Consider the following 24,803-nt stretch of genomic DNA (forward strand, 5'->3'; position numbering starts at 1 on the left):
CATCTGCATAGCGTGGTAACATGAATTGCTACACAAGTATGGGTAGATTAAAATATTTGTCCAATGAGTAATGAACACTAACAAAATTCACCAAGGAAGATGTCTCTCCGCATACTTAATTACTGTCATTTATGAAGAAACTTTGATTCATCAATATTAGCTGCAAATGCAAACACTGATTTAATTCAAATATATGGCAACTTTAAAGGCAATTCTTGTGAGAAGACCCAAGTCCTACATTATGGTTTCAGTTGGTATGTGAGGCATTTTGCAAAGTGCAATTAAATTCATTTTATAAACACAGAATACTCTGTTGTAAAAAACGAGGACACAATCATAACCACATTGTAAAAAAATATGAAGCAATATCAATGTATTTAGCTGACCAATATTGGCAAACTGCATTAAAACAGTCTTAAAATACCAGATAGTAGCATTCTTAAATGACTGTATAACTTTGTGAAATAGTTACTGAGTATGGCCATAAGCAGGACTCTTTGTTGAGATCCACCAGTAACATCCTTGATTCTGTGAACGCACAGGAAGACCAGAGAAGTAGTCTGGTCATTATCACAAAATTGCTTTGAGGAAAATAAACAAAACAAAAACCCATACATCAGGTATCACCCATACACGCTAAAAATTCGCCATGGAGTCCATTAGTGTTAAACAGTTGCCTTGTTTCACTCCATGGAAAGCTACTGGATGGGCTAACTTGGATAACGCCGTTCTTCAATATATGACTGCTACAGCACTCTCTGGAACCCTGGCATCCACTTTCTGCATGCACATCAGCTAAGCTTTCAGAACAACACATTTAAACATTTTTAAAAATCCTATTTTTATGGTTATTAGTCTTCCCGGTGGTCTTAGAGTAAAGCAACAGGTCACAGCAAGACACACAAAACCATATTAAACAACCCCCCCCCCCCCCCACACACACACACACAAAAAAAACAAAGAAAAAAAGATCACATAGTAAAACAAAACCCACACGGCAAAACACAAGAGTTCAAATCTCTGACAAAAATGCTTTCAAAAAGCTCATCAACTCCATTCTTCAATGAAGGCAACACTCAGCGCCTGGAGGTTTTCGGTGTGGTGGCACACAGTATTGTTAGACCGTGATTATCCAGTTTGACGAGAATGCGGCACTGAACAGCATGAGGCAAATACCAATTCTGAGAGATGAAAGGAAAAGCAAATGGAGGGAATATAAAAGGATTAACTCCTAAGAACCGTTCTAAAAACTCAACATTCTGTAATCTTTCGATAATCAAGGTGTTCTGAAGACACCCGACGTCTGCGTGCAGTTATGCGATTACAGTTGTTTCACTTTAGCATTCTGAGACGTGTGAAAGATTCTGCCCTTCAAATCAAGATATGAAAACTGGGGAGAAAAACAATGCAGCCCTGCTCAGGTAATCACGTTCTACCAAGCATCTGCACTTTCACAGAGGAGTCAAAATCTTTTACAATGCATACAGCATTCATTCCAAACCCTATCATGAAAGACGAAAAAGTAACACTCCCCCCGCCATTTAATGACACAAACCAGCCTCAGTGCCAGCCATTCCATTAGGGTGAAGTAAGAGATACTGTTCAAAACCCTGTTCTCTAAACACATAGAGACACCAAAAATCATTCAGGAAAACTTAATGTGAGCATATCAATGTGAGGTATGTGTGTGACAACCATTGTGCTGTTTGGAGTTTGTGCGAAAAGCTAGACCAACATAAAACTAAAACGAACAAGGAGAGATAACTGCATCTGGACCTGAATTGCCCTTGCTGGTCCAGTGGTGGGAGAAACGGCCATGACAATGCAAATACAATGCAAACACTGATCAAGAAGAGGTCCTCTACCACATCTCTCCCATTTTCCTTTTAGTTTGTTAGCTTTTCACTCAGTTTCTAAACACAATTATTACCACATACTATACAAAGACAGATAAATTACATTGGTTACGTTAGTTCTAATCAAGATCAGGTTATGTATCTTACTATTTTTAAATGTAATTCATTTATATAGCTGGAAATTTGCATGAGTTGCCTTGTCCAGGGCTTGAACAGAAGCACTTGGGAACTGAACTGGAAAACTCTGGGTTGCAAGCCCCACTCTTTACCACTACACCGCATTGCTGTCCCTATATAAACATAAAGTTTTTTACATGACTCTTAGATTAGACTTAGATTTAGATTTAGCAGCTTTTTTTCCTACAGGGATCTGAAGCCTTACTGAACACAGGTGGCGGTTCAGTACCCTCATTTACAAATGTATTCGGAAGTAAGAATTTGAAGCATTTCATAAAAAATACCACATTTGTGATTTGTGACTCAACTTCCCCTTTTAAATATCAGGCTTTTTCGTCCAAAACGGCTCAGCTGGCAAAGCTTTCGCTTTGAACCCGGGTTGATCCCTATGGCTGGGTTTAAAACTGGCACTGTCCTTTTGCCAGTGGTGACTGCGGTGTAACAATTTGGCTTCATTCCACCACGGACAGGGGTGGCTATGTCTGCCAGGGTTTTCCAAGTCTCACCAATCTCAGGCACCTGGAAATTTTCCGGGCACCTGCAAGTTTCATGCATGACATCAGTGGAGTAGCACGTATCTTCCAATGACTCCCCACTCCTGTGTGACTTGTAGTAAAAAAAAAAAAAAAAAAACGGCTGTTGGCTGCAGGCAAGTGTATCCGAGGTTTGCATCTGCCCTGTCTCAGTGCTGCTGCACGAGCACAGAGGTTGTTGGGGTGAGATGAGCCTAGCGTACAAGTGACGATTCCAAAACAGAGCTGCATCAAGAGGAAGAAGCACTAAAAACATCGGTCTCATTTGCCTAGCTACTATACGAAGTTAATTCATTTTATTTTTCATTGGAAAGTATAAATGGACCTCAAATTAATATTACCCCAGTTTATCTGTACTTAGCTTTGAGGAATTAACTAATTTTTCTCTTAACTTTATGTATTAACACTAGTGACCAGTGAATACAATATGACACACATAATTAAGCTCGGACAAAATGAGTTCCAGCTTGAGTAGAGGCCTAACTGTGGAGTATGTGAGGTCAGAGGTCACAAGTGCACATAAAATTCTTCTGAAGTGCTTCCTTTCGTTCTCTGTCCACAACCGGAGACTACACAGGACTGCATGAAGAAAAGGCCTTAACCAATAGGCATAGGAAGAGGTTTGTGTGGGTGAATGTTTGGGATAAAGGAAAGGTCAAACATCCCAAAGAATGCTTTGAAAAAGGCAGGAGAGTGTGCGATGTATGGCAGTTCACAGGCCAGCTTTGTAGTTTCACTTGAAACCAAGATACCATCATGAAATGTCATGAAAATTAACCAAAAGGTCAAAGATTAAAATCTCCTAGGGGTACTCATTACAAACATGTGAAATAATAATAACAACAATAAAAATAATAAAACATACTTTGATTAAAAGTACACCTCAGAAGAAAGAAGAAAATGGACCCTATTTTTTTCCAGACAAAACTACAGACAGACTCTGGGCATGATGCACAACTAATCTGTGAGTTGACTGGGTTTCCCCCACACTGGCAGAAGCATTATGGGGGATCAAGTTTATGAAAGTATTTCAATGGTGAAAATGTGACACAGAGGACATTAAGAGTCATTCTACCTGACAAGCACAGGTTCAGCCTACAGTGTGTCTGTAGTGACCAATTCCTATCGTCTGTTTGGTCCCACTCATACCTGCCAGGGCATTTTTCTCAGGATGTTCAATAAACAGGAAGGATGTGAGGAAACCATATATGTTTAAATTATTTTGTACAGAACCTCTGTATCAAAATAAAGCCAGGGTCAACACTTACTGTTATAGGTCCATTTTCTTGAATAGGTCCTCACAATTGTAAAATGAACACAACAAATAAACTTAAAAACATAAAGTAAAAACAGCAAAAAAATGAAAACAAAAGGTCAGTAGGTTTTGGCGTTAGCGCACTGTCTAAAAATACATATATATATATATATATTTACACACAGTACCAGGAAAGTTTCCTTGTGAGTAGCTCACAAATATCCACCCCTCCCTCCACACTGCATTAGGATTTTAAATTAGTTACTAAAAATCTTTATATTAGGGGAAAGAGAGGAGGGAAATCTGCAATATATACAGTTGTTAAATTATTAAAATGGCTTTTCCCCAGTTCTGATAGTGGCTTTCTCTGAATTTTACAGCAGCTTCTCACTTAGAGTTGTGATTTCTTTTTGTCCTTTCTCACAGATCGTCTGTCATCTTCAGCAGCTCCAGGAAAGCGCCAACCGCTCCAAAATAACCCTGCGGGTAACATGCAACACAAACACTAGTTGCAGTTCACTTCACTTGAAACACGCTTCACAAAAGCATTGTCATTCTCTTTAGCCAAAGCTAGTGATGACTTGCAGCTATAACACCTCAGAGATTAGGCATGCAGGGTATACGTTTACATTTCTGTATATAAAGAACCTAGAACCCAAGATTTTCATGTCTTTACCTCGTGTTCCAGGAACAAAGCTTTGAGTTGCCCTTTTGACCAAAAGTCCATGGCGTATGCTAGAAGCTTTGTCGACACCATGTTGATTCGCAGGAAATTCCCAACAAAGACGACCCTTTCGATTTTCTGAAAGGTAACAATTGTGACCGTATTAAACCCACTGTAAATTATTTAAACAATCAATGCCACTTAGTTGTGTTGCCTTCTATTTGTGCCTGGGAACTTGTGTGATAAAATTTGCTGGGGAATTCTACAGAACAAAGAAATAAGTTTTTCAATGATGATACTGTAAAATAGAAGTGCAAAAGCCTCTTCTCTGGTACTGGGCCTCATACTGAGCTCAGTGCTTTAGTCAAAATACAACTGAATTACTCAGCGCTATAGTCTAAAAACGAATTTAAAAAAGTGGATTCTCAGCATAAAATGTTAATCTAATTGCATGAAACCTATTTTATGTAATTACACTCATTCTATATAATTCATGTATAATATGATGTCTGATAAGTCTGCAAGGTGCAACAGTTCAACAGAAAAGCAGACCTTGACATTTCTCTGTTGAAAACTTTATTGACCTGTCTATTTTAGTCCCATCTAGGTGACTGACACCCTAGTGGCGAGGAGAACAACATTCATGCAGCGCTTCATGGTCCAGGACAAAACACTACCACAGGGTGGAGCAGTGAGACCTAAGACGAGCCGCATGCGCTTTCTGTGAGCCTGACCTCCCGCTGTTGCTCTGTGTGCTTTGATAGCCCTGTACAATGCTGCTTGATCTCCGTGCCACAAGGCAACACTGTAAAGAAGCTGAAAGCAAACAGAATCGACTCCCTTGGTCACCGAGTCACTCAGCGCTGCTTTTGTGCACAATTTTCCTCATGGAGTTTCAGTTCGACAAGCCGTTTGTGAACAGTGAAATGTGACACCGGAAAATGCTGTCTCTCTATGGCAGTCAAGGGCCCTTCAAAGGAAGTCATCACAATTTAACAGTCAGATCGATTTGGATTTAAAAAAAAAAAAAAAAAAACGCCAGGACCTCCGTCCTACCTCGTTTACTGCACACATGCGAGCAATAGAGCCAATGTTGTTGGTGATAGTGACCAGTGTGGCTCTGGCAAGGTCCTCTTTGCTAATGGTGTCTCTCTTCTCCTTGCTCATCATGTGGCCAAAGCTAAAATAAAACATGAATTCATTATGCCGCAATATGTCTGAAGAAGCTCCCCCCCCGCCCTCCACACAGAGCTAGTATGACGAGATGGACATGGACGTGGACATGGATGTAATCATTTTACATCACGCCAGTAGGCTAGGGGACGTTTCCACAATCTAACTAAAAGGATATCTGGCGGGCGGCCAGAATCGCTCTCACCTGGATGCTACGGCGGATCCCTGCAGGCCGAAGCGCTCGTAATCCCCTCCGTAGATGTCCTTCACCAGCTTGTCCACGTTGGTGCTGTCCCCCTTGGCAGCCATCTCCAGGGCCTCCTCGAAGGTCTCGCAGCCCGTCAGCAAGCAGCACAGGCCGAGGAACGTGCCGCCGCCCAGACTGTGGATCAGAGAGGGGAAGTGTGACTTCAGGAAGAGGAGGGCAGGCCTGTGAGGTCATTTTAACCGCAGAGAGGTTCCTCCACCAGGGGCTGTGAGGTCACCAAGCGGGAGGATTCATGTCCACCCAGACTAAGCGGAACACGGAGAGACTGAGGTCATGACCTGGATGACTGAAACATCCCTCCGATTTCTTGTCGGAAAGGAGTCTCTGTAGGTCCACCTCATGCAGTTTTTGGTCAGGCTCTCCAAATATGTGCAACCTAAACTTTTTCACAGCTAGGTTTTAAATTTGGTGTTGTAGAGCAAAACTGGATGTTTAATCTGAGGGACAAATTATTAGTGCAGCGTGCGGTCACACAGACACAACCACACACATGCACACATGCACACAAACTCAAAAGGGACATGATGGATCGTTGACACTGAATATCTTACTGACATCTTCACAGACAAATCCAGTGTTTTTTTTTTTAAGTTTCCATAAAATGTTCTGGGATGCTAGATAACTTATTTCCCGGCTACACACTAAAAATAGAACAGGGTTGACATATATTCACCTGGTCCCAGTGACACGTTTGTAGTTGTCCTTGGAATAGACTGCCAGGATGCTGACCCCCGAGCCAATGTTGACCAACAGCATGGGGAAGGGGTTGTCAAGGCAACACGGCCTCTTTACACAGTTCTGAGGGTCAGAGGGGTTTTCAAAAAAATAGCACTCCGGGCGGCCGTTGAACCCCACAGAATCAACATACAAGAGGCCCTGGATCAGACAGTCCAGCTCGTCCAGCTTCAGCAACTGGAGATCGGCCATCTGGAGGGAAATGAAAAGAGAGAGCGCCGCAGCGGCAGTGAGAGCATGTGCAAAGCAAACAGCCAGTTAACCGGCGAGCAGGTGTCTCTGACAATAAGCCCCGCATGGTCACACCGAACAGGCTGCTGCGAAGCTCTGCGCTCCCCGCGGAACCAGCCGAGGGGCCGGCAGAACCACACGCCCAACACAAACATGCACATGCACACAATGCAACCATGCACCACACACACAGGAATGACCGTACATTCAGTACCTCCCCCTCCAGCCCCAACGCCCATTACCCATCGCTCTCATTGCATTTCATTATTACATTACTGTCATTTAGCAGATGCTCTTATCCAGAGCGACTTACATGTGTTACAATTTTCACAAGTTACCATTTATACAGTAAGATATTTGCTGAGGCAGCTGTGGGTTAAGTAACTCGCCCAAGGGTACAGCAGCAGTGGCCCAGCAGGGAATTGAACTGGCAACATTTTGATCACAAGCCCTGCTCCTTACCACTATGCTACACTGCCGCCAGCTTTCAAGAAGAATATATGAAGACTATACATTCAAAAACTGGCAGCACAGATAAAACCAGTGTCTCCCTCTCCTCCTTAATGGCGTGACGGCGCGCCCCCGCCGCGATCGGCCCACGCACCGTTCTGAAGTCCTCCTCGAACTTGTAGGCTCCGCCGCCGGTGGCGCAGAGCGTGGTGTGCAGGCTGGAGAAGTTCTTGTCGCGGCCCATCTGGATGAAGCGGTACATGGCCTGCGTGGGGAAGCGGATGAAGTGCAGGTTGCCCTTGCGGCCGCACATGGTGAGGTTCTTCAGCTCCAGGTGCACGTCCCGGATGCCCGTGTTGCCGTAGGCCGTGTTGGACGTCAGGTACTTGCGGATGCTCTTCAGGTTCTCCACCTCCTCCTGCTCCTCCTCCGCCGTGATGTCCTTGGGCTCGAAGTAGACCAGCTTCACCAGGGTCCCGCCGATGTCCATGCCGAACCAGGGGAAGGCTGCAAAAGGAGACCCGGTCAAGCCGCTTCACCGGTGCCCTGCGTCTCCTCCTTTGTGAAGGCTGTACTTAATTTCTATTGATTTTGCAATAACTATAAACATTCATATTTTAAGTATCACACATTTATAATATATAGACTTATAATATTTACAATATTAATACATTTACCAATACTGTCTGAAATTTTTGATTTAGGAACAGCATTGGAAAACTGGATCTTACCGTTAATACAAAGTTCTAAGCCTGTGCAATAATACGTTATTCATTATATTAACTGATAAGTTCATTTTCATCTGTGTACTTTTGATAAAATCTTGCAATATTAATAGTATTAAATATTTCTATGCAAGTTGTAATAACCCTGGAGAGTATTTTGCATGTCCCACACCATACTATTGTTACCACTGCTTCAAGCACTCATTATGTTGGAACGTTAGCACGATTATCATATTCATAGCATTGTTCTATATACAGTTAGCTACTTCTATTTACTCCCAGAACCAAGAACAGGTCAGCCTCTGACAACCAACACCCTGACCCCTCCTTAACCCCAAAGAACCACTTTGTTAAATTTAACCGCATGCCAAATAATTGGGTTAGACAGCTTGTTGCTTTGATGCTAATACTCTGTGGGGGTAAAATGGGTAAAAAAAAATTACATCTGGCTGCATGCTTCTGCCAGACTGCTCTGCAAATGTGAGAAGGAAGCATCTCACATCCACTGCAGGCGGCAGGGCAGCAGCAGCTGAGGGCTCCAGTTGCCATGGAAACACCAGCAAGGAGATGATTGCCTGGCGACTCAGAACTAAGCCAGCCTGCACTCTTCAATCACAGGCTACAGTAAATTAGTCAGTACACTAAAAAAAATTATAAACAAGCTCGCCAACTACCTTTCCATTCCCATAAGTTTATATGTCTAATGCAAGCTCTCTGTTTTATCACTTGTAGAGTATAAAGATAGTTATTTCTCAGACCATAATGAATTGCATCAAAAACATAGAGATTCATAAGGTGTAAAAAAAAAACAAAAAAAAAACTACATTCAAATATAGTTTTTTTTTAACTTTATGATAAATATATATTTGGAAATCAAACTGGACTCAGGAAAATTAAAAAATGAGCCCCATTTAACAGTGAACCTTGCCTACATCAGCGGATTGTCAGACTGAGAACCTAAATCCCAGGAATTCCGCTTTTTGTTTACTTCAGTTTCCTGGAAAATAAATACCGGGTACCTGCGAAATCATGCGTGCATTTAAATGCCTTCTGGATGATGTAGCGCCGCCAAAAACCGTGCACGTGACAGGACTGTCTCACCGTCTTTCTCATTTTGACACCACAGCGAACGTCACTGTCACTATAGCAGTAGGCGAATGTCAGTAAGATCCTGCGTATTCAGCTAGCCTGCTGGGTAATATCAAAGTGGTACCTTGAAACCTGATCAAACAACCGGTATCAAAAATGCGTGTTTAATAAACGCAAATATTTGCTCATGTCTTTTTTTTCTTAAAAAACAAAACAACATTTAGCTTGTTTTCTCCTGACATATGATTCATTTAAACTGAAATTACATATCCTAGGCAACACTGGATGTAGTAGCCAGGAGATATCCCTGGAAGAGCCCTCTCTCAGTGAAATTTGTGATCTCAAAACAGGTATGAGAGCTGTGCTGGCATATACCTAAAATATTAAACTGTTACCCTGAATGCTTGATAATACAAATACTCATTCTAACCTGAAAGTAGTTCAAGTCTGCCTTACTAGTAATACAATATTGATTAACGCATTTTTCAATGGATGCTTAATGCACTGATGTTAGTGTTGTTAAGGATACGAGTATTGTTCCTGAAACACTGGTGTTTCCCCAAAGAAGTGTGTGTTTTTCCATATTAAAATGCTTTAAAAGTCAGATCACTTTAAAGGCATATATTGGCTTTAAAATTAAATTAGATTAAATTTAATTTAATCTCATCAATAATTCAGGACTACAGTACTAGAGTGGGGAAAGGAGAAGTTACAAATATTTTGCGTGGCATATCAATAATGACATTTCTGAACAATTCTTTCGCGGAAATAAAAAGCATTTCAGACTGTGTACTCAATTGAAAACACACACAGTGTGTCAATAATTTGTTCACAGCTGGGCATACATATTGGAATGTTGGTGTATCCAGATAAAAATTATTCGGTACACAAAACCACACCATTAATTCTGCAGCAATCACATCCACAAATGAATCTTGATTTGACTGTAACTTTTTCCACAATAAGAAAGGATAAGCTTTCAGTTAGAGGCGGAAGTAAACTCCAGTTTGTCTACACCTTACCTCACCCATTTATCAAAAAAAGATTACCAAAATACTGGGTCAAATTTCAGTTAGCCTTTTCCAATACTCCATTAGCAAATTTGAGAATGTAATAGGTCGGGCCAAATTTAAGTGCATATGCATTGGGACTCCAACACAAGCATCACCTTCAGTTCCCTCGCAACTGTGGAGAACATCAGAGCATCAGGGGTGCCTGAGGAATCCCAAACACCACTCAAGCAGCACTCATCACGTGCCGCCCCTCCCCCCAAAAAGTCCTCAAATAACCAGAAACATTCTCCAGGTGCTAAAGTTAGTCACATCTGGCCCGAAACAGTTAAGGCTCGCATTACAAATGTCAGATTAGTGCCAGAGAACAGCAGGGTCTACTGACGGGGTGTCAGAGCCGTGACCGGGCGCGTGGAATCTGGCGTAATCACGCCGAGTCACACGTCACTCTCCTGCTTGGAGCTGAGGGATGTGCGCAGTGAGCGAATGCGGCCGGCCCCTCAAAATCCATACCCTGCGGCGCGTGAGGCCTGGCCCCCGCCCCCACCAGACGGGGCCGCCGCCAGAGATTCACGGTGTCATGTGAAGATACGGTGACACAGTGCAATCTCTCATATTACAATTGTGACACCACATGCACCAAGACAAAACCAAGGCAACGCTCTCTGACTCTGGAGACTACTGTGCGTTTTAACATATTAACAGCCGTAATAGGCCTACACCATGAAATATCCTTGAAATTCTGTGTAACTGTGTGTACTCTGCTATCCGTGAAATTGTGTGTAACTGAGTGTACTTAGCTATTACTTCAGCCTGAAAATGTCAAACATGCTGAACAAGCAAATTTTATAACACACAGCAATACATACGAAATTCAGGTGACCTTTGAGTCCTACGTTCATCGTAAACCACAAGGATCAAGGATGTACAGCCAAATGCTTGGTGTAAATGCCGTAATATAAGTTAAACATTACATGGCGGAGCAGATGGATGCAAGGGCATCTTGAGTGAGCCCAATCACTGCTCTCAGAGTCAGTATCTCGAGGGCAGAGTGATATGATAAACACTGTTTCCGCACATATCTACGATGGGAAGCAAGTTTCAAAAACAATGTCAGTGAAAATGAAGAGGGTAAAGTAAAATACACTAAAGGTATTCATAACAATCCATCACAACCCGATTCATTTTCCCCTTTAACATCAGTGAGCACAGCAAGACCATCTGTAGATACAGTATCTGATTCAAGATTAGTCTACCTCTACAGGTGGTAGGATGAAGTAACAAGGATGTCAAGATCTGACCTGACTTCCCAGGTATTAAATAAATGGTAGAAGGTTAAGAACAAACAAACAAAAGCCCTCATCCGCCAATTATCAAGAGGTAAGATCACCAGATGATGACCTGTGGAACTGCATGAGGAATACTCTGCACCAATTTGTCCTCTGAGGACAATGTGACAGGCTGCACATGTAGGTGAAAGGGATGTTTACTTCCTTGCCATGAGGATCAGAGAGTAAAGTACTCAGTGACCATAAGGGGAGCTAGAGCAGTGCGGCCCCAACACTCCCACCTGCAGTCTCTGCTATTTAACTCTCAGTGCACACGCTGTTATAATAACATCGGCAACAGCATGACACACAGACAGCAACCTCAGATCCTGTCTTCAGGAAAATAACTGCACATCCAAACACACAAAAAATAACGACAATATTTTAAAAACCATTATCATCAGAGCAAATTAATTCAAATGTGCTGGTCGAGGTGTCAGAAAGCATTTACTACCACCTGCATGTGGGCCACTAAAACTGAAACCAAGGATTGTATTTATATCATTCCTAAAAATATTTTACAGCAAAGCAGTGAACTGAGCAGAGGTGTCTGTCATTTTTTTATGTACCAACAGAAAAAAAATTATTTCACTTTACTCCTTGATTAAGGTCAAGGTCATTACAGTTTATGATACTGTAGGTGGACTGTTCAGCAGTGGGTGGTGCCTCAAAATGGAAATTGCTTCCATTTAAAGCTGTAGTCTCTCTTGCACAATATATTTGGCATTTCAACATAATACCTCCTCTGTAGCTTACAACACTGCCCATTAACTTTGTATGTCCCCAATATTACACAGGTTAAAACAGTCTCAAAAGTATCTATTCAGCACGGTATGTTATAATTGCTGCTGAGACAATGCACACAATTGATGCGGTTCTTAAGCAGGACATGATGCACAGTTCGTGATCGCTTGTGTCCGTGTGTAAATCCCCTTGTGCTGCAAATGCTAAAACAAGAACATGAACACAGATCATTTTCCAAGTTTGCAACTGTTGAAAGTTGACAGTCTGGATTCCGAGTGCAATTCTGCGAAGAACAGGAATGCAGAAAACAGGAATGCTGACAAGCAGGCATCGCTAGCGTCACTGTCTATTCAAGGGCTGAACTTTCCAAGTGCTGAAGCTGCAATTAAATCAAGAGACTAGTCAATACAGTTGTGCCGTTTGATTCTGAGAACAGAAAAGGTCCCCCACCAAGATTCAGCTGTAAATCATAAGCTCACATGTTCCTGGCTGTATCAACAGTTCCAACATAAAACAGTCTGACAGCTTTTGGTATTTGGTCATTTTTCTTTTTTTTTTCCCCAACACTCAGTTGAGTATAATGTGTCTGTTTGCAAGGCATAAAATGCTGAATTTAAGGCTAAATAAAGAAAGTAAAGCAGACACATTTTTCCACTTAAAACAGTGCATAACATCCCTTACCTGGCTTCTTAATACCCTTAAGCTTCATAGTGATGCTCAGATGTAATGCAAAGAACTACAAGTCTGGAATCCAAAAACAATGAAGTCAATTGAAACGGCACTGTTTATTCGTTGGTTTATTGCGTGTATTTCTGCCACAGCGGTAATATACAGATCAACTGCATTGTGGCTGTTAAAAAGTTGCAAGTTATAATAGCTAGAAAGCAGAAAGAATTTCTGCTGTTTTACGGGGGTGGATCCGTCTGCTTCTCTAACCCAGCCTCGCGGACAGAGAACGAACGCCCATTGGCTGAGAAGACCAGGCCTTCGTATCAGGAGCGATTTCAGCACACCTCCTGACTCTGGAACGACCAATCAAATGGAAGGAGCAACTATCTCAAAGGTTTCATAATAACAAAAGGAGAGGTTGTATCTTTTGCGTTGCTCTTGGCTAAGCAAACCAGCTATTTCACAAAATGCAACCAACACGGCGGCCACTTCATGTAAAGAGACTTGGTGCTACAGTATCTTGTTGCCGCGTGTGTTAATTATGACAGTAATATCGGATTTTGTTATTGAACAACGTCATTGAAAAGAGCGGCTTTTCAAGTGTTCCGACTACCAAGCTAGATAGCTGTATGCATTTTGGATTTAGCGCTATGATAGATCATCTGAAATCTAGATTTGTCAGTCAGGCCGGTAGTACAGTACAGCGTTAAATATTGCAAGGTAAACATTATTCAGTATTTAGTGCCAGCGGACTGACTGACAGGCGACATGTGCTCCTAGCAAAGCTACGTCTTATAAGACATTGAAAGTATATAGTCTCCCAGTACTATAACAGGCTGACTTCTACTCACAAGCATATGGGCGAAAATTTTAGAGAAGATGGAAAACAAGGTATCTACCTGTGTTTCAGAACGCAACGTGGCTTAATTTACACAAACAACTACCAAAATTTGTAAGCCTTCACTTGAACTCGCCAACTGCCGAGCAGACTTGCGCTTACTGAAAGAGATCACAGAAAATGCCTCCCTCTATGAACAAATAGTGAGCTGTGTTGTTAGGGGAATACAGAATTAGTTAACATAAAAGCTACCTTGACAGACAGATAGGTAGCCACTTACGCGGTCGGTTTTTCTTCCCCGAGTCCATTCTCCTCCGGAGTCTGCATCTTTTAGCAGGGGAACCATTATTCTGCAAATCCTGGTGAAGATGGTGGAAATTTTCAATACCACTATGGCTACCGCTACTACTGGTGCCACCGTTTCCACTTGAACCATGAGCACTACACGTTCCGTTGGTTAGCTGAGGAGAATGAAATCCATTTTGTAGTCCATTCGCATAGCAAATACCTACTCCTTTCTGTTCCGCCACTGATTTAGCCTTATCCATAATTTTACGCAATCAAAGCGGAGCGAGCAGTCTCTTAAGAAGAAAAGACGGGGTGGTTAACGCCGGATTTCTGTTCCGCGCTTTGTATTTCGTTAGAAATATCTACTGTAATGTCATGTATGTTAAGTTCAAGTTGAGGACCGCGTCGGTTTACATTTCACTCAATGTGGAAACACAACGGTTAGTACACTAGGTCGAGGTCACTGTCGGTCATTTTTCTCCTTCATGCTTTTCTCCTGCAGCAGCTTCCGAGTTAAACAGCCGGTACTACGTCACGGTTGCCTACATACTTCCCCACCCCCCATTCACCTCTCAAATGGGAAAGTAGAAGAAAGAATACATGCCCCTCCGCTAAATTGTTTTTTTTTTTACTTCCGCTCAAAAGGGCGACACTACACGGTTTAGTAATTAGCTGAAAAAGGAAAAGATAGGCCTAAACTATAATAGCTGATTTTTTTTCTTGTTGTTTGATTGAGGCTGACTCAGTACACTTACGCGAAATGTGTCAGGTGACTATGTTATCTTTTATCATGTAAGAGACGCAAGATCAAGATCACCACTGACAAAATACCATACAAACAAAGAATTGTCTGTCACACACCGGATAACCACTGCAAACACCTTCTAGATTCATACCTGAAAAGATATAAATTGTTTTAGGCCTGGCGATGATACAGCTGCAGGCGTTCATTTCCTCATGCCTTTTTCAGATTGAGTCTCCGTCCAAAACAGAATACAATTTTGTTAATAACAATAGTTAATTAGACGTATGAAGTACATTTTGTTGTATCAGACTTTATGGATATTTGTTTGTTGAATCCAGAGGAACATCTCAGTCATTCATCCAGTGGTACAGTATATAAATCGTGTGATGTAACGCATTTAATTTGCTTTTGCAGATTTTACATATAAATCCAAACAAAATGTTGCAATTTATAAATATATTACAGTTAAATAAATTTGGAGGTGACTAAATGTTCTGTCAACTTTACAAATGGCGCCAATGTCGTTCAAGTAATTCACTTATGCAAAACAGTATGCATACAATCATATAGCATTGCATGGCATTGTATTGATGTCAGCTGGCAGTGAGAGTAAATTGATTTAATACATTTTCCTACAGTCCCTTAGTGTTAGCAGCAAGTGGTTCTCTCAGACATTTCTTCAGATCTTAATATTTCTTTGCATGTTTTATTATAAATGTGTTACACAACTGTTAAATGCAACTATAAATGTGCTACAGTTCCACATTTAAGTAAACAGATTAGAAGTAGCCTACACTATCATATTTTGTGTGTAAATGGATCTCACTCCCTCATATCTGTATCTGTGTGTGTGTGTCCAAGGTTTTATCACATAAAGAAGTGTTCTCAATTTTATGCATATATATATTATTTATTATATATTATACCACAAATACAGCAGACAAAATGCAAATATACATATATATATATATATACATATATATATATATATATATATATATATATGGAATATGTGACATTTCAATTCTATAACATGTTTTTGAACAAATAATTGCATGCCAAGCAAACATAATGATTACATTGATAACACTCAGAACATTATTTCTGCTGCATTTTCTGAGGTTCAGGTACTTATTACAAATTTTCACCACGCCCAGCAGAACTTCTCCAACTTATTCAGATATTATGATTCACATTTAGACCATATGAGCTGCATTCTTGAGTTTGAACCACAAATATTCTGCTAGGCTGAGGTGATTGCAATGGCCAGTTCAAACATTGACTGTGTCATGTTAATTGTTTATCATATCCCTTTAGACTTTGATTCATGTGTAGCAGAGTTCAGAAGTGTGTTAGCAAGTTTGACGTAACCCCTTAGAGCCATAGTAACAGTGCAATTAGTTCCCTTAGCTGGGAACCTTGTTCTTTAGCTCAGAGAGTTTGTCATATATCACGCAGACAACGATGGGCAGGGTTTGTAATCCACAGCAGGGGCATGTCTAGCATGAACTTTCAGCATGAACTTTACCTTTTCAACACCAAACATGCTGCTGTTGAGTGTGTCTGAAAAGCCCTTTTTTGTGTTATCTGACTAAAAGCCATGGTCCCAAATGTCATGTAGTTTGATGAAGCGCTTCTGAGCTCACATGAACACCTGAAACATTGCTACCTAAAGCAATTTCTTATACCTTAAACTTTGTTTTCCTTGTAAAAAAAAAAAAAATCAAATTTATGGTTTCATGCATTAATATCTCTACCAGCCAGCTTGTACCTTGTCTGGCCAACTATTGAAACTTGGTCATGCAGTGCTTCTGATATTGTTGACTCCTTATGCGGCTTTTTGCTTGTGTTGTACTCTGCCCCACTTGTAAGTCGCTTTGGATGAAAGCGTCTGCCAAATGAATAAATGAAAATGTGAATGTAACTGAAGCTGAGCCACTGCTTTCTGTGTTGTTGCTTCTGAAAAGGCTTCCTCATTGCAGCCTGGCCATGACAACTAGATTCCTCTGCAGCAAGGGGTATTTTATTGAGTTGATCCCAATCTTTCTTATAATGTACTTTTTATAAAAAATACATTTTGGTCCTTATGATTTTGTAACATCAACGGAATGTTTGTATTTAAAAAAAAAACAACATGGCCATGACAAGAAAATCATAATGTAATTCATTCAATGCCCAAAAACCCAAATCACTCAAAAGGCAGTTGTGATGTTTTTAGTTATATAAAATTGATCAATGCTGTCAAAGTGCATATCTGCCATCTTGTATTTTATTTGATTTTTTTTTTGTCTACCATATAACATTTTCTGGCAGTTTGAATTTAGCTAAACTCTTCCTGGACCGTTTACCCCATGTACTTGAGTAACCTTTGGAAAATTGCTGCCTGAACAAACTTCACAAACTTCACAATCTTCAAACTGAAGATTATCTGAAGCCCAGTCAAACAGCATATTTTTACTGTACTTACATAATGTAACTCAAACCATTTGTGATATAGTCAGACACATTTCCCTGACTGTATATGCCCTTAATGTCTGAGAAAGAAAATGGTGACATTAAGTCCCACCACCAACTTGGATTTTGTGTTTTATAACTCAAATGACTCCTTGTACATCTATGGATCTATTTATATGAGATTGTTAAATAAATCGTATTTTACACAGATTTCACTATATGTTGCTGTGTCAATGAAAAAATGGTTGACTTTAAAGCAGAATTCAGAAGAAGTAAAATTAAACTGTCAACCGTTTTCATAATGCAGGCGAAGGAAAACAAGTGCCATTTACAGTCACAGTCTAATCCTGAAAGCTGAGGAACCCTGTCCTTGCAAACTCACAAGCAGCAAGATTTTGGCATTTTGACCATCTTCAAATGTACTTTTTAGTGGTAACCAGAGGCAAGCTTGCCACCATTTTACAACATAGGGATAATTGTGAACAAATACTAATTTGGAAGCTAAAATATTATAATGAGGCATTACTCCAGACGTAGAGTACTCTAACTGCTGTGTGTATTCAGAATAAAAAGGTGGAACATTCCTTAATTTCCATGATAAAAGTCCACTAGTTATGTAAACATGATACCCAGACTGCTTTGCCCATTCTGTTTAATTCACTTAAAGTGCATGTGTACATAATGTACATTACAAATGCCCCTGGAAGCACAATTCACACACAGTTTGTCACTGGCAGTAAAAAGCAAAAATCAATAATAGCAACTAAGTGGCTACTGCTCAATGAAGACAGCAGTTTACAGATGCCTACATATTGTTCATTAAAGGGATATAAATGGGCAAAAAGAAGTGAATTTTGAAAGTGGTATGTCATGCTGCTGATGTAACTACCCCTCTGATTTTACATTGGAGATCTTCAGAGGCGACCACAATCGCAGTAACAATGTTTGACCACTGGAGGACACAGCCATTAAAACAACCGACGTCATTAAAACAACTCCTGCCTCAGCTCTTGTAATGTTTTGTATGACTCAAAAATGCCTTACAATTCCCTGCGGGAGAAAAAAGCAGGAGTACTTGTGAAAGATCTGCTTCTCCCCAAGGTGACATATTGTGTCTGAAACATCTTATCATCAAGAGGTGAAAATGGGAAGGGTGTCCCTTTCCCCCTACAAACAGACACCTCAGATCAGAGGAATAGAAATATGTTTCCCTTTGAAATCCATGGAGTAGCATCCAAAATGGTTGATTTTTGTTGAAAATTCTGATTAATCTGCTCTGATCACTGGATACATTTGTATTCCCTTGTTGACAATGTTGAAAATGGGGCTCATCACTCTATCTGCACTCTATCTCCTCTGAAAAAAAAGAAAGCATAGATCTCTTTCAGGAAATCTGGCAGGCACACACTGTTGATAAAGCTGTCATGCATGTTGTAGATGCCCTTTCAGTGTAGAAAATGTGGGGCTGAAAGTATGTAATATAGTATATAATATCTTCTCAACATTAACAAAGGCACTCTTTTGAATACTTTACTTTGATGTATTGTGCATCCAGTAGTATGAAATTCTGCAGCATTTGCAACATATACAGTGGTCGCCAAACGTACAGTCTAGGTTCTATAATCTTTAAAAATTGTAGAACTGGATTGCCATAAAGTTATACTATATAAGCCTGAGCAAGGGGTGTCCAAAGTAATTCAGAACAGCATTGACGCTGTTCTCAAAATTCAGACCTGGAGCAGGAAGAAGAGCCAAATGTAAGTGAAATACCTTTTTTCTGCAAGAAGAACAAGAGGCTCAGTTGTTTGCAGAAAACAATAAAGAAACTGGAGAATAAGGATGCAGCTTTCTCAGAACTTTACACAACCCACTTTACAAGATAATTATGAAGGAATAAAAGTTAAATTCATGACTACCTCATAAAGGTAAACACTCAACAATTGTTTGTTTTTAGTTCTAGTCACTGTTCACCACTGTGATCAGACTAAGAAAGGGTTTAACTTCTCTGGGGAGATGCTCTTTCCTCTCCAGCCTCTTTCCGTCCATATTTCTGGGCAGCTGAGCTTTGAGCTCAAAGGCTGACATCTGTAAAACAGCATCAGTCTTCAACTGAAGGCTCTATTTCCTTTAAATGCTTCAATAAATGTAGTAGAGGTATAACAACGTATCGTTAATGGCTACGGTTATGTCTAACTTTGTATCACTAATTCAAAACACTAACATCCCTGTTTCAGTTTGCCAGGCTGCACGTGCCCTCTAGTTTGACATCACAGTCTTCACAAGCCACACGACATTCCCTGATTAATTGATATTCAAAGCATACACTGTACAGCTAAACGGAAGATGACTGGTGGAATGTTAGTTCTCATAATGCGTTTCCACGTGGTGGGTTTTTACGCATTGAATAATTCCGTCTTCTGTTAAGTCCACTTATGTGAGTAATTCCTGCTGGCTCAATGAAAATGTGTGTAGAACCCCGCACCACATGGTTTCACGGAAATTTAAGCGGAGGAGACATCTGATCGGGCCTGAAATTCGCCTTGCAGAGCCTCATGCTCTATGGAAAGGCATGGTGAAGGGGGCCAGGGATATGCTCTGCGTCTCATTTTCTATTGCACTTTCAGGCTACATTCAGGTTTCTCTGTATAGAATAATGGTCATTTGATGTGTTACATTGGTTCCTCCTTCAGCAAATAATTCCATCTGTCCTGCCTTGATCCAGAATAAATCACCAGCACTTCCTTCTGTCCGCCCCTACAGCAGAGTTCATTGTAGCATTCTGCCTAATGTTAGGAAACTGGGTAAAGGAGAAAACAAATCATTTGAAAAAAAAATATGTTGAATATGTCAACATGCCTGTTTTTTTAAGCCTTAGGATAACAAGACTCCCTTGACATGAAGGTCTGCCTGACACGAAGGGCCCCTTTGTGATAGTACTGTTTGCATATCAGGTGAGACTAGGCGAAAGGTCTTCCAGTTAGACTTGGGGGAATAACAAAAGGGTTAGTAAACAAACACAAACATACTGTAGTTCAGATACATTGTTACAGCACTGTTAGCAGCAGAATGCGTTTAACCATGTGCACCTTTATAATCACTATATGGAAATGCCCTTGATTTCAATGACAGCATCAGTTGTCCGAGAACTCACAGATAATGTTTCCATGGTTTATCACCGTTACACTGTGGAAGTTGTGAGTAAAATATTTAGGCATACTTTGGTCAAAAGTATTTATTTTGAGGATGAATTGTTTACTTACTGTTACATACTACTACTATATACTTACTACTGCGTACTACTAATATTTACTACTTTATGTTCTGCTAACTTCTAACTTCCCTGCTGTAACGCTTCACCCCACTGTGGCAATCAATCATGGGGTTCCACAAGATTGTGAAAGTGTGTTAAAGCGCCAATTAAGAGCAATTAGGAATAACTTCCAGATCATACATAATCCAGATTCTTGGGCATTGCATGCGCTGATGCTGAATTCCATAGTAACACCGAAATGAAAATTTGCAACCGAGTAAAAAAATTGCAATGTGTAACTTTACCACGAGATGGCGAGAGAGTAACACATATTTGCTAGGAGAGACAAAAATTGTGTGGGGCGCGAATTGTGGAAACGACTATCAAAACAAGACCACGCACGTATCTCAGACGATTTTGTTGTAAGCTCTTCACTGAATGTTTACAGTTAACACACACACTGGAACCTTTATTACGTAAGTGTTTAAATTGAGGATACATGCGAAGGAATTACTTTTCCAAAGTAAGAGGGACAGTAGAACAAAGAGAGAACATTTCATTGCCTATCATTTGGCTGCAGTACTGATGTAAACCACAGATTATATTTCTCAACATATTCTAATGCAATAAGCATAGCAAAAAGTAACTAGTTTGTTATTAGCAACCTCATTGTAGATCTCATGTATACATACGGTCAATATGTTTGGAATTGGTCTACTTTTATTAACTAAAACGCATTTTGCTCCCTTATGGTTTAGGGCTCTCTGAGTGGCCATGACGTCATCAGAAATCTGTGGGAGATACACGTTTAACTAAGGCGTGAGGGTGACTTTGATCAGGCTGGTATTAGACTGAGGGGGTAACCAATACTCAAGAACCTCGCACTTCATTCACTTTTCAAAGCTCCGTGCAACAGAGTTTATTTAATGTGTGTAATACCAATAACATCAAAATAACTGCACCTTGTTAGCACCTACCAGAAGAACTTCAGTTAGATTTTGTAGTCGGGTTAGTTAAAATCCTTATATCTTCTTTGCACTTTGTCGGCACGCTATTTCGACTTAATGGCTAACGAGGATCAACATGTTTGTGGATTTCAACTGCAGTTTTTTCAACGTTAACATGAGATCATACGTGAAAGAAGGGCGCGTGAAGGACCATGGCGCGACTACCATGATTTTAGAGACCCTGGATCCACGTCTGTTGATTGTGCAAGACGCGACACCCACTACCTTGCCAACTTCCAATGTGATGGAGAATGATACAAGGTGCGGGGAACACATTCTGCGCCACGGCAGCGTGGAGAAAGTGCTGATAGGGGGGATACTCACCATGCTTACTTTTATGACAATTTGCGGGAACTTGCTTGTGGTCATATCTGTGTGCTTCGTTAAAAAGCTGAGGCAGCCCTCTAATTATCTGATCGTTTCCCTTGCGGTGGCAGACCTGTCGGTGGCACTGGCAGTAATGCCCTTTGTCAGTATCACGGACCTCATAGGCGGACAGTGGATTTTTGGTCAATTCTTCTGCAACGTTTTCATTGCTATGGATGTGATGTGTTGTACAGCGTCTATCATGACCCTGTGTGTGATCAGTATCGACAGGTGAGTTTTAGGTACAGCATCAGTCACCTACTTTTGTTTTGATGACTAGAAATATGTTTATGTATTGCAATAGTTTTGATAATAAGAGGAATGATAAGACCAACCATAAACTGTCAGTTTAATCTCCTACACGTGTATTTATTTGTCTATTTTTTATTTTTAACTGCGCTCTCAGGAAAATATCGTTATCATTATTGTGTATCATAGGAGTACTGACTTTATTATTTGTAAAATGATGCATGTGGTATTTTACTGTTTGAATGCATGCAGATAGATTCATTCGTTTTTATGACGGAAAAAGGCATGTAGCCAATTTTATTCATCGTCAGCAGGTCAGAGGTGGTCTGTCTGGCATGTTCTCATTTAAATGTATGCATAGCCTACGAATAATTCTTGCTCATTGAAATCGACGTCATTACTGATACTTGTAATAGGAGTGGTTGTTAAATATTGTTGACTGCCGTTGTTGTTGTGTCGTGTATAATTTTGGAATTATGCATCATTTAGTTGCATCATTTAATGAGGATTTTTTTAGTGTTAATTATCGTGAAGGAGCTATGTAGGGTGATATGTTAACTGTTCTTCTCTACTTAATTACTGCAGGTACCTCGGGATCACTAAGCCACTGACCTACCCTGTACGTCAGAGTGGGAGATGTATGGCCAAAATAGTACTTTCTGTTTGGCTTCTGTCTGCCTCCATCACTCTACCCCCTTTATTTGGCTGGGCACAGAATGTGAATGATGGCAAGGTGTGCCTAATCAGCCAGGATTTTGGCTACACAATTTACTCCACCGCGGTTGCGTTCTACATCCCCATTTCCGTGATGCTCATCATGTACTACCGAATATACCGGGCAGCCCAAGTGAGCGCGGCGAAGCACACGATCGCTGGCTTCCCGCGGGCGGACGAGGACGAGAGCGTGGACTGTGTCACCGCCGCCATGAAACTTCAGAAAGAGGTGGAGGAATGCGCGAATTTTTCGCGACTCCTGAAGAGCGACAGAAAGAACATTTCCATTTTCAAACGGGAGCAGAAGGCTGCGACCACGTTGGGGATAGTGGTGGGGGCCTTCAGCGTGTGCTGGCTGCCCTTTTTCATACTGTCCACGGCGCGGCCCTTCATCTGCGGCGTGCAGTGCAGCTGCGTCCCCTTTTGGGTGGAGAGGACCCTGCTGTGGCTGGGCTATGCCAATTCTCTCATTAACCCCTTCATTTACGCCTTCTTTAACAGGGACCTCAGGACCACTTACCGCAACCTGCTCCGGTGCAAGTACAGAAACATCAACCGCAAGCTCTCCGCTGCCAGCATGCACGAGGCGCTCAAGCTCGCTGAAAGACCAGATCTGGTGCTCTAGTTCGACGTTTCTCACAGGGACCAAAAGGACGACAACAAAAAATTACTCAAAAAAAAAAAAAAAAAACAAAAAACGAGAAGATTTTCATTCTTTCAGTATCATTTTTAAGTCAATCGCGGTATTAATATTAAATTGTAAATAATGAACATGCAGTTTATTTGTCTTGTACAGAAAGAAGTCATTGCAGAACAACCAGATAAAACAGGCATGTTCATAAGATCGGAATGTAGGATGTATCATATATGTATTTATCTATTTATAGCTAAATATATGTACAGAATACACAACAGTAGCACAAGCAACAGCAGCACACACATATTTTTACAAAAGGGGACATGTGAATGGCACCTGCCACCCACTTCACTGATCTCGGTGGTCTATTCCAAAGACACAATATTTTTAGTCGCCTGAATTCACTATTGAATCTGTTCAATATAGCAGCTCAAAAGGTTGTGTTTGTCAGATTACATTAAATTAAAGAAGAAACGTTAAGCTGTGATAATGAACCATGTTCTCTTCACTACTGAAGTTTAAGGAGTGTTATTGTATTTACTTATTTATTTTTTGCTACGGTCCTAGTGATCAAGGTGGAATCTGGCTAGTTAGTAGTGCCAACAATGAAGTCCTCTTCAGTTTTTTAAAGGAGAAAGTCAAACACATTTCATGAGACCTGTTTCATTAAATTGTACATAATACAGTAATACAATTAATGCATGTGCATAAAATGCCTCTGTACTGTCTTTGTTCCTCTCCCAGTTCAAAAGTTACCCTTGCAAGGAGTATCAACAGGGAAAAAAACATGTTGGATATTTAAAGAGGCATTCAATTTTGAATTGCATCCATTTATCTAGTTTATATTTCCAGTGGGTATAGATAAAGCTCACATGCACAGTGAAGGCTTTCACTCCATGAAACATCAGACTGCAGACATGCACACCAGGACATAGACACGAGTCCATTCTCCACATAGTTTAATTTTAATCTTTTATTCACTGGAGTATATTTTATTCTGAACTTATAACAACACATTAACTGCTCATTTGGAACAGAATTCTCCTTCCATTTAATAATATTGATTAAAATTTGCATGCCTGCACACTGCCAATAACTCTGGGTACAAAACTCCATTCAGTTATTCTTTGTGCTATTGGGCAGCAAACAATTCTGATGAGAGCAGGTTTGGATGTTTGGAGACATATGTTGTTGATACATGCTTCAAATTTCAAACACTTGTACCCTGTTGTTACTGTAGATGGAGTAAGACCAACATGTTTTTTTTTAACAGTCTGAACAAAAATAGATTGACTGTATGTATCTGTTTGTTACAATGCTACCTCCAAGAGTTTGAGACCGTTCATGA

General features: G+C 40.7%; 2 protein-coding genes across 3 annotated transcripts; one reads left to right on the forward strand and one right to left on the reverse strand.

Moving 5' to 3' along the window:
• Positions 1 to 1,013: 1,013 nt before the first annotated feature.
• LOC118784560 (pantothenate kinase 1) lies at positions 1,014 to 14,550 on the reverse strand. 2 transcript variants are annotated; one of them, XM_036538855.1, is made up of 7 exons: positions 14,026 to 14,550; positions 7,497 to 7,849; positions 6,600 to 6,853; positions 5,864 to 6,040; positions 5,542 to 5,665; positions 4,498 to 4,623; positions 1,014 to 4,301 (listed from the first exon to the last, which is right to left on the reverse strand). In XM_036538855.1, exons 1-7 carry the CDS (start codon positions 14,291 to 14,293, stop codon positions 4,242 to 4,244), a joined length of 1,362 nt encoding a protein of 453 aa, XP_036394748.1. In that variant the 5' UTR covers positions 14,294 to 14,550; the 3' UTR covers positions 1,014 to 4,241. The 2 variants fall into 2 exon arrangements, with proteins under 2 accessions (XP_036394748.1, XP_036394758.1); XM_036538865.1 differs by lacking the exon at positions 14,026 to 14,550 and adding an exon at positions 12,920 to 13,089.
• Positions 14,551 to 21,339: 6,789 nt separating this feature from the next.
• On the forward strand, positions 21,340 to 23,454 carry LOC118787691 (5-hydroxytryptamine receptor 7). The gene is made up of 2 exons (XM_036543300.1): positions 21,340 to 22,086; positions 22,690 to 23,454. The coding sequence occupies exons 1-2, from the start codon at positions 21,566 to 21,568 to the stop codon at positions 23,441 to 23,443; spliced, it is 1,275 nt and encodes a 424-aa protein (XP_036399193.1). The 5' UTR covers positions 21,340 to 21,565; the 3' UTR covers positions 23,444 to 23,454.
• Positions 23,455 to 24,803: the final 1,349 nt, after the last annotated feature.

The sequence above is a fragment of the Megalops cyprinoides genome, chromosome 1, assembly GCF_013368585.1.
Source record: "Megalops cyprinoides isolate fMegCyp1 chromosome 1, fMegCyp1.pri, whole genome shotgun sequence".
Lineage (NCBI taxonomy): Eukaryota > Metazoa > Chordata > Actinopteri > Elopiformes > Megalopidae > Megalops > Megalops cyprinoides.

Coding starts and splice junctions, on each gene's coding strand:
- LOC118784560 (XM_036538855.1), bottom strand. CDS start 14,293: ATGGATAAGGCTAAATCAGTGGCGGAACAGAAAGGAGTAGGTATTTGC. Junction 7,850..14,025: donor GGGGAAGAAAAACCGACCGC/GTAAGTGGCTAC, acceptor CTCCTTTTGCAG/CCTTCCCCTGGTTCGGCATG. Junction 4,302..4,497: donor CTTTGTTCCTGGAACACGAG/GTAAAGACATGA, acceptor TGTTACCCGCAG/GGTTATTTTGGAGCGGTTGG.
- LOC118787691 (XM_036543300.1), top strand. CDS start 21,566: ATGTTTGTGGATTTCAACTGCAGTTTTTTCAACGTTAACATGAGATCA. Junction 22,087..22,689: donor TGTGTGATCAGTATCGACAG/GTGAGTTTTAGG, acceptor TAATTACTGCAG/GTACCTCGGGATCACTAAGC.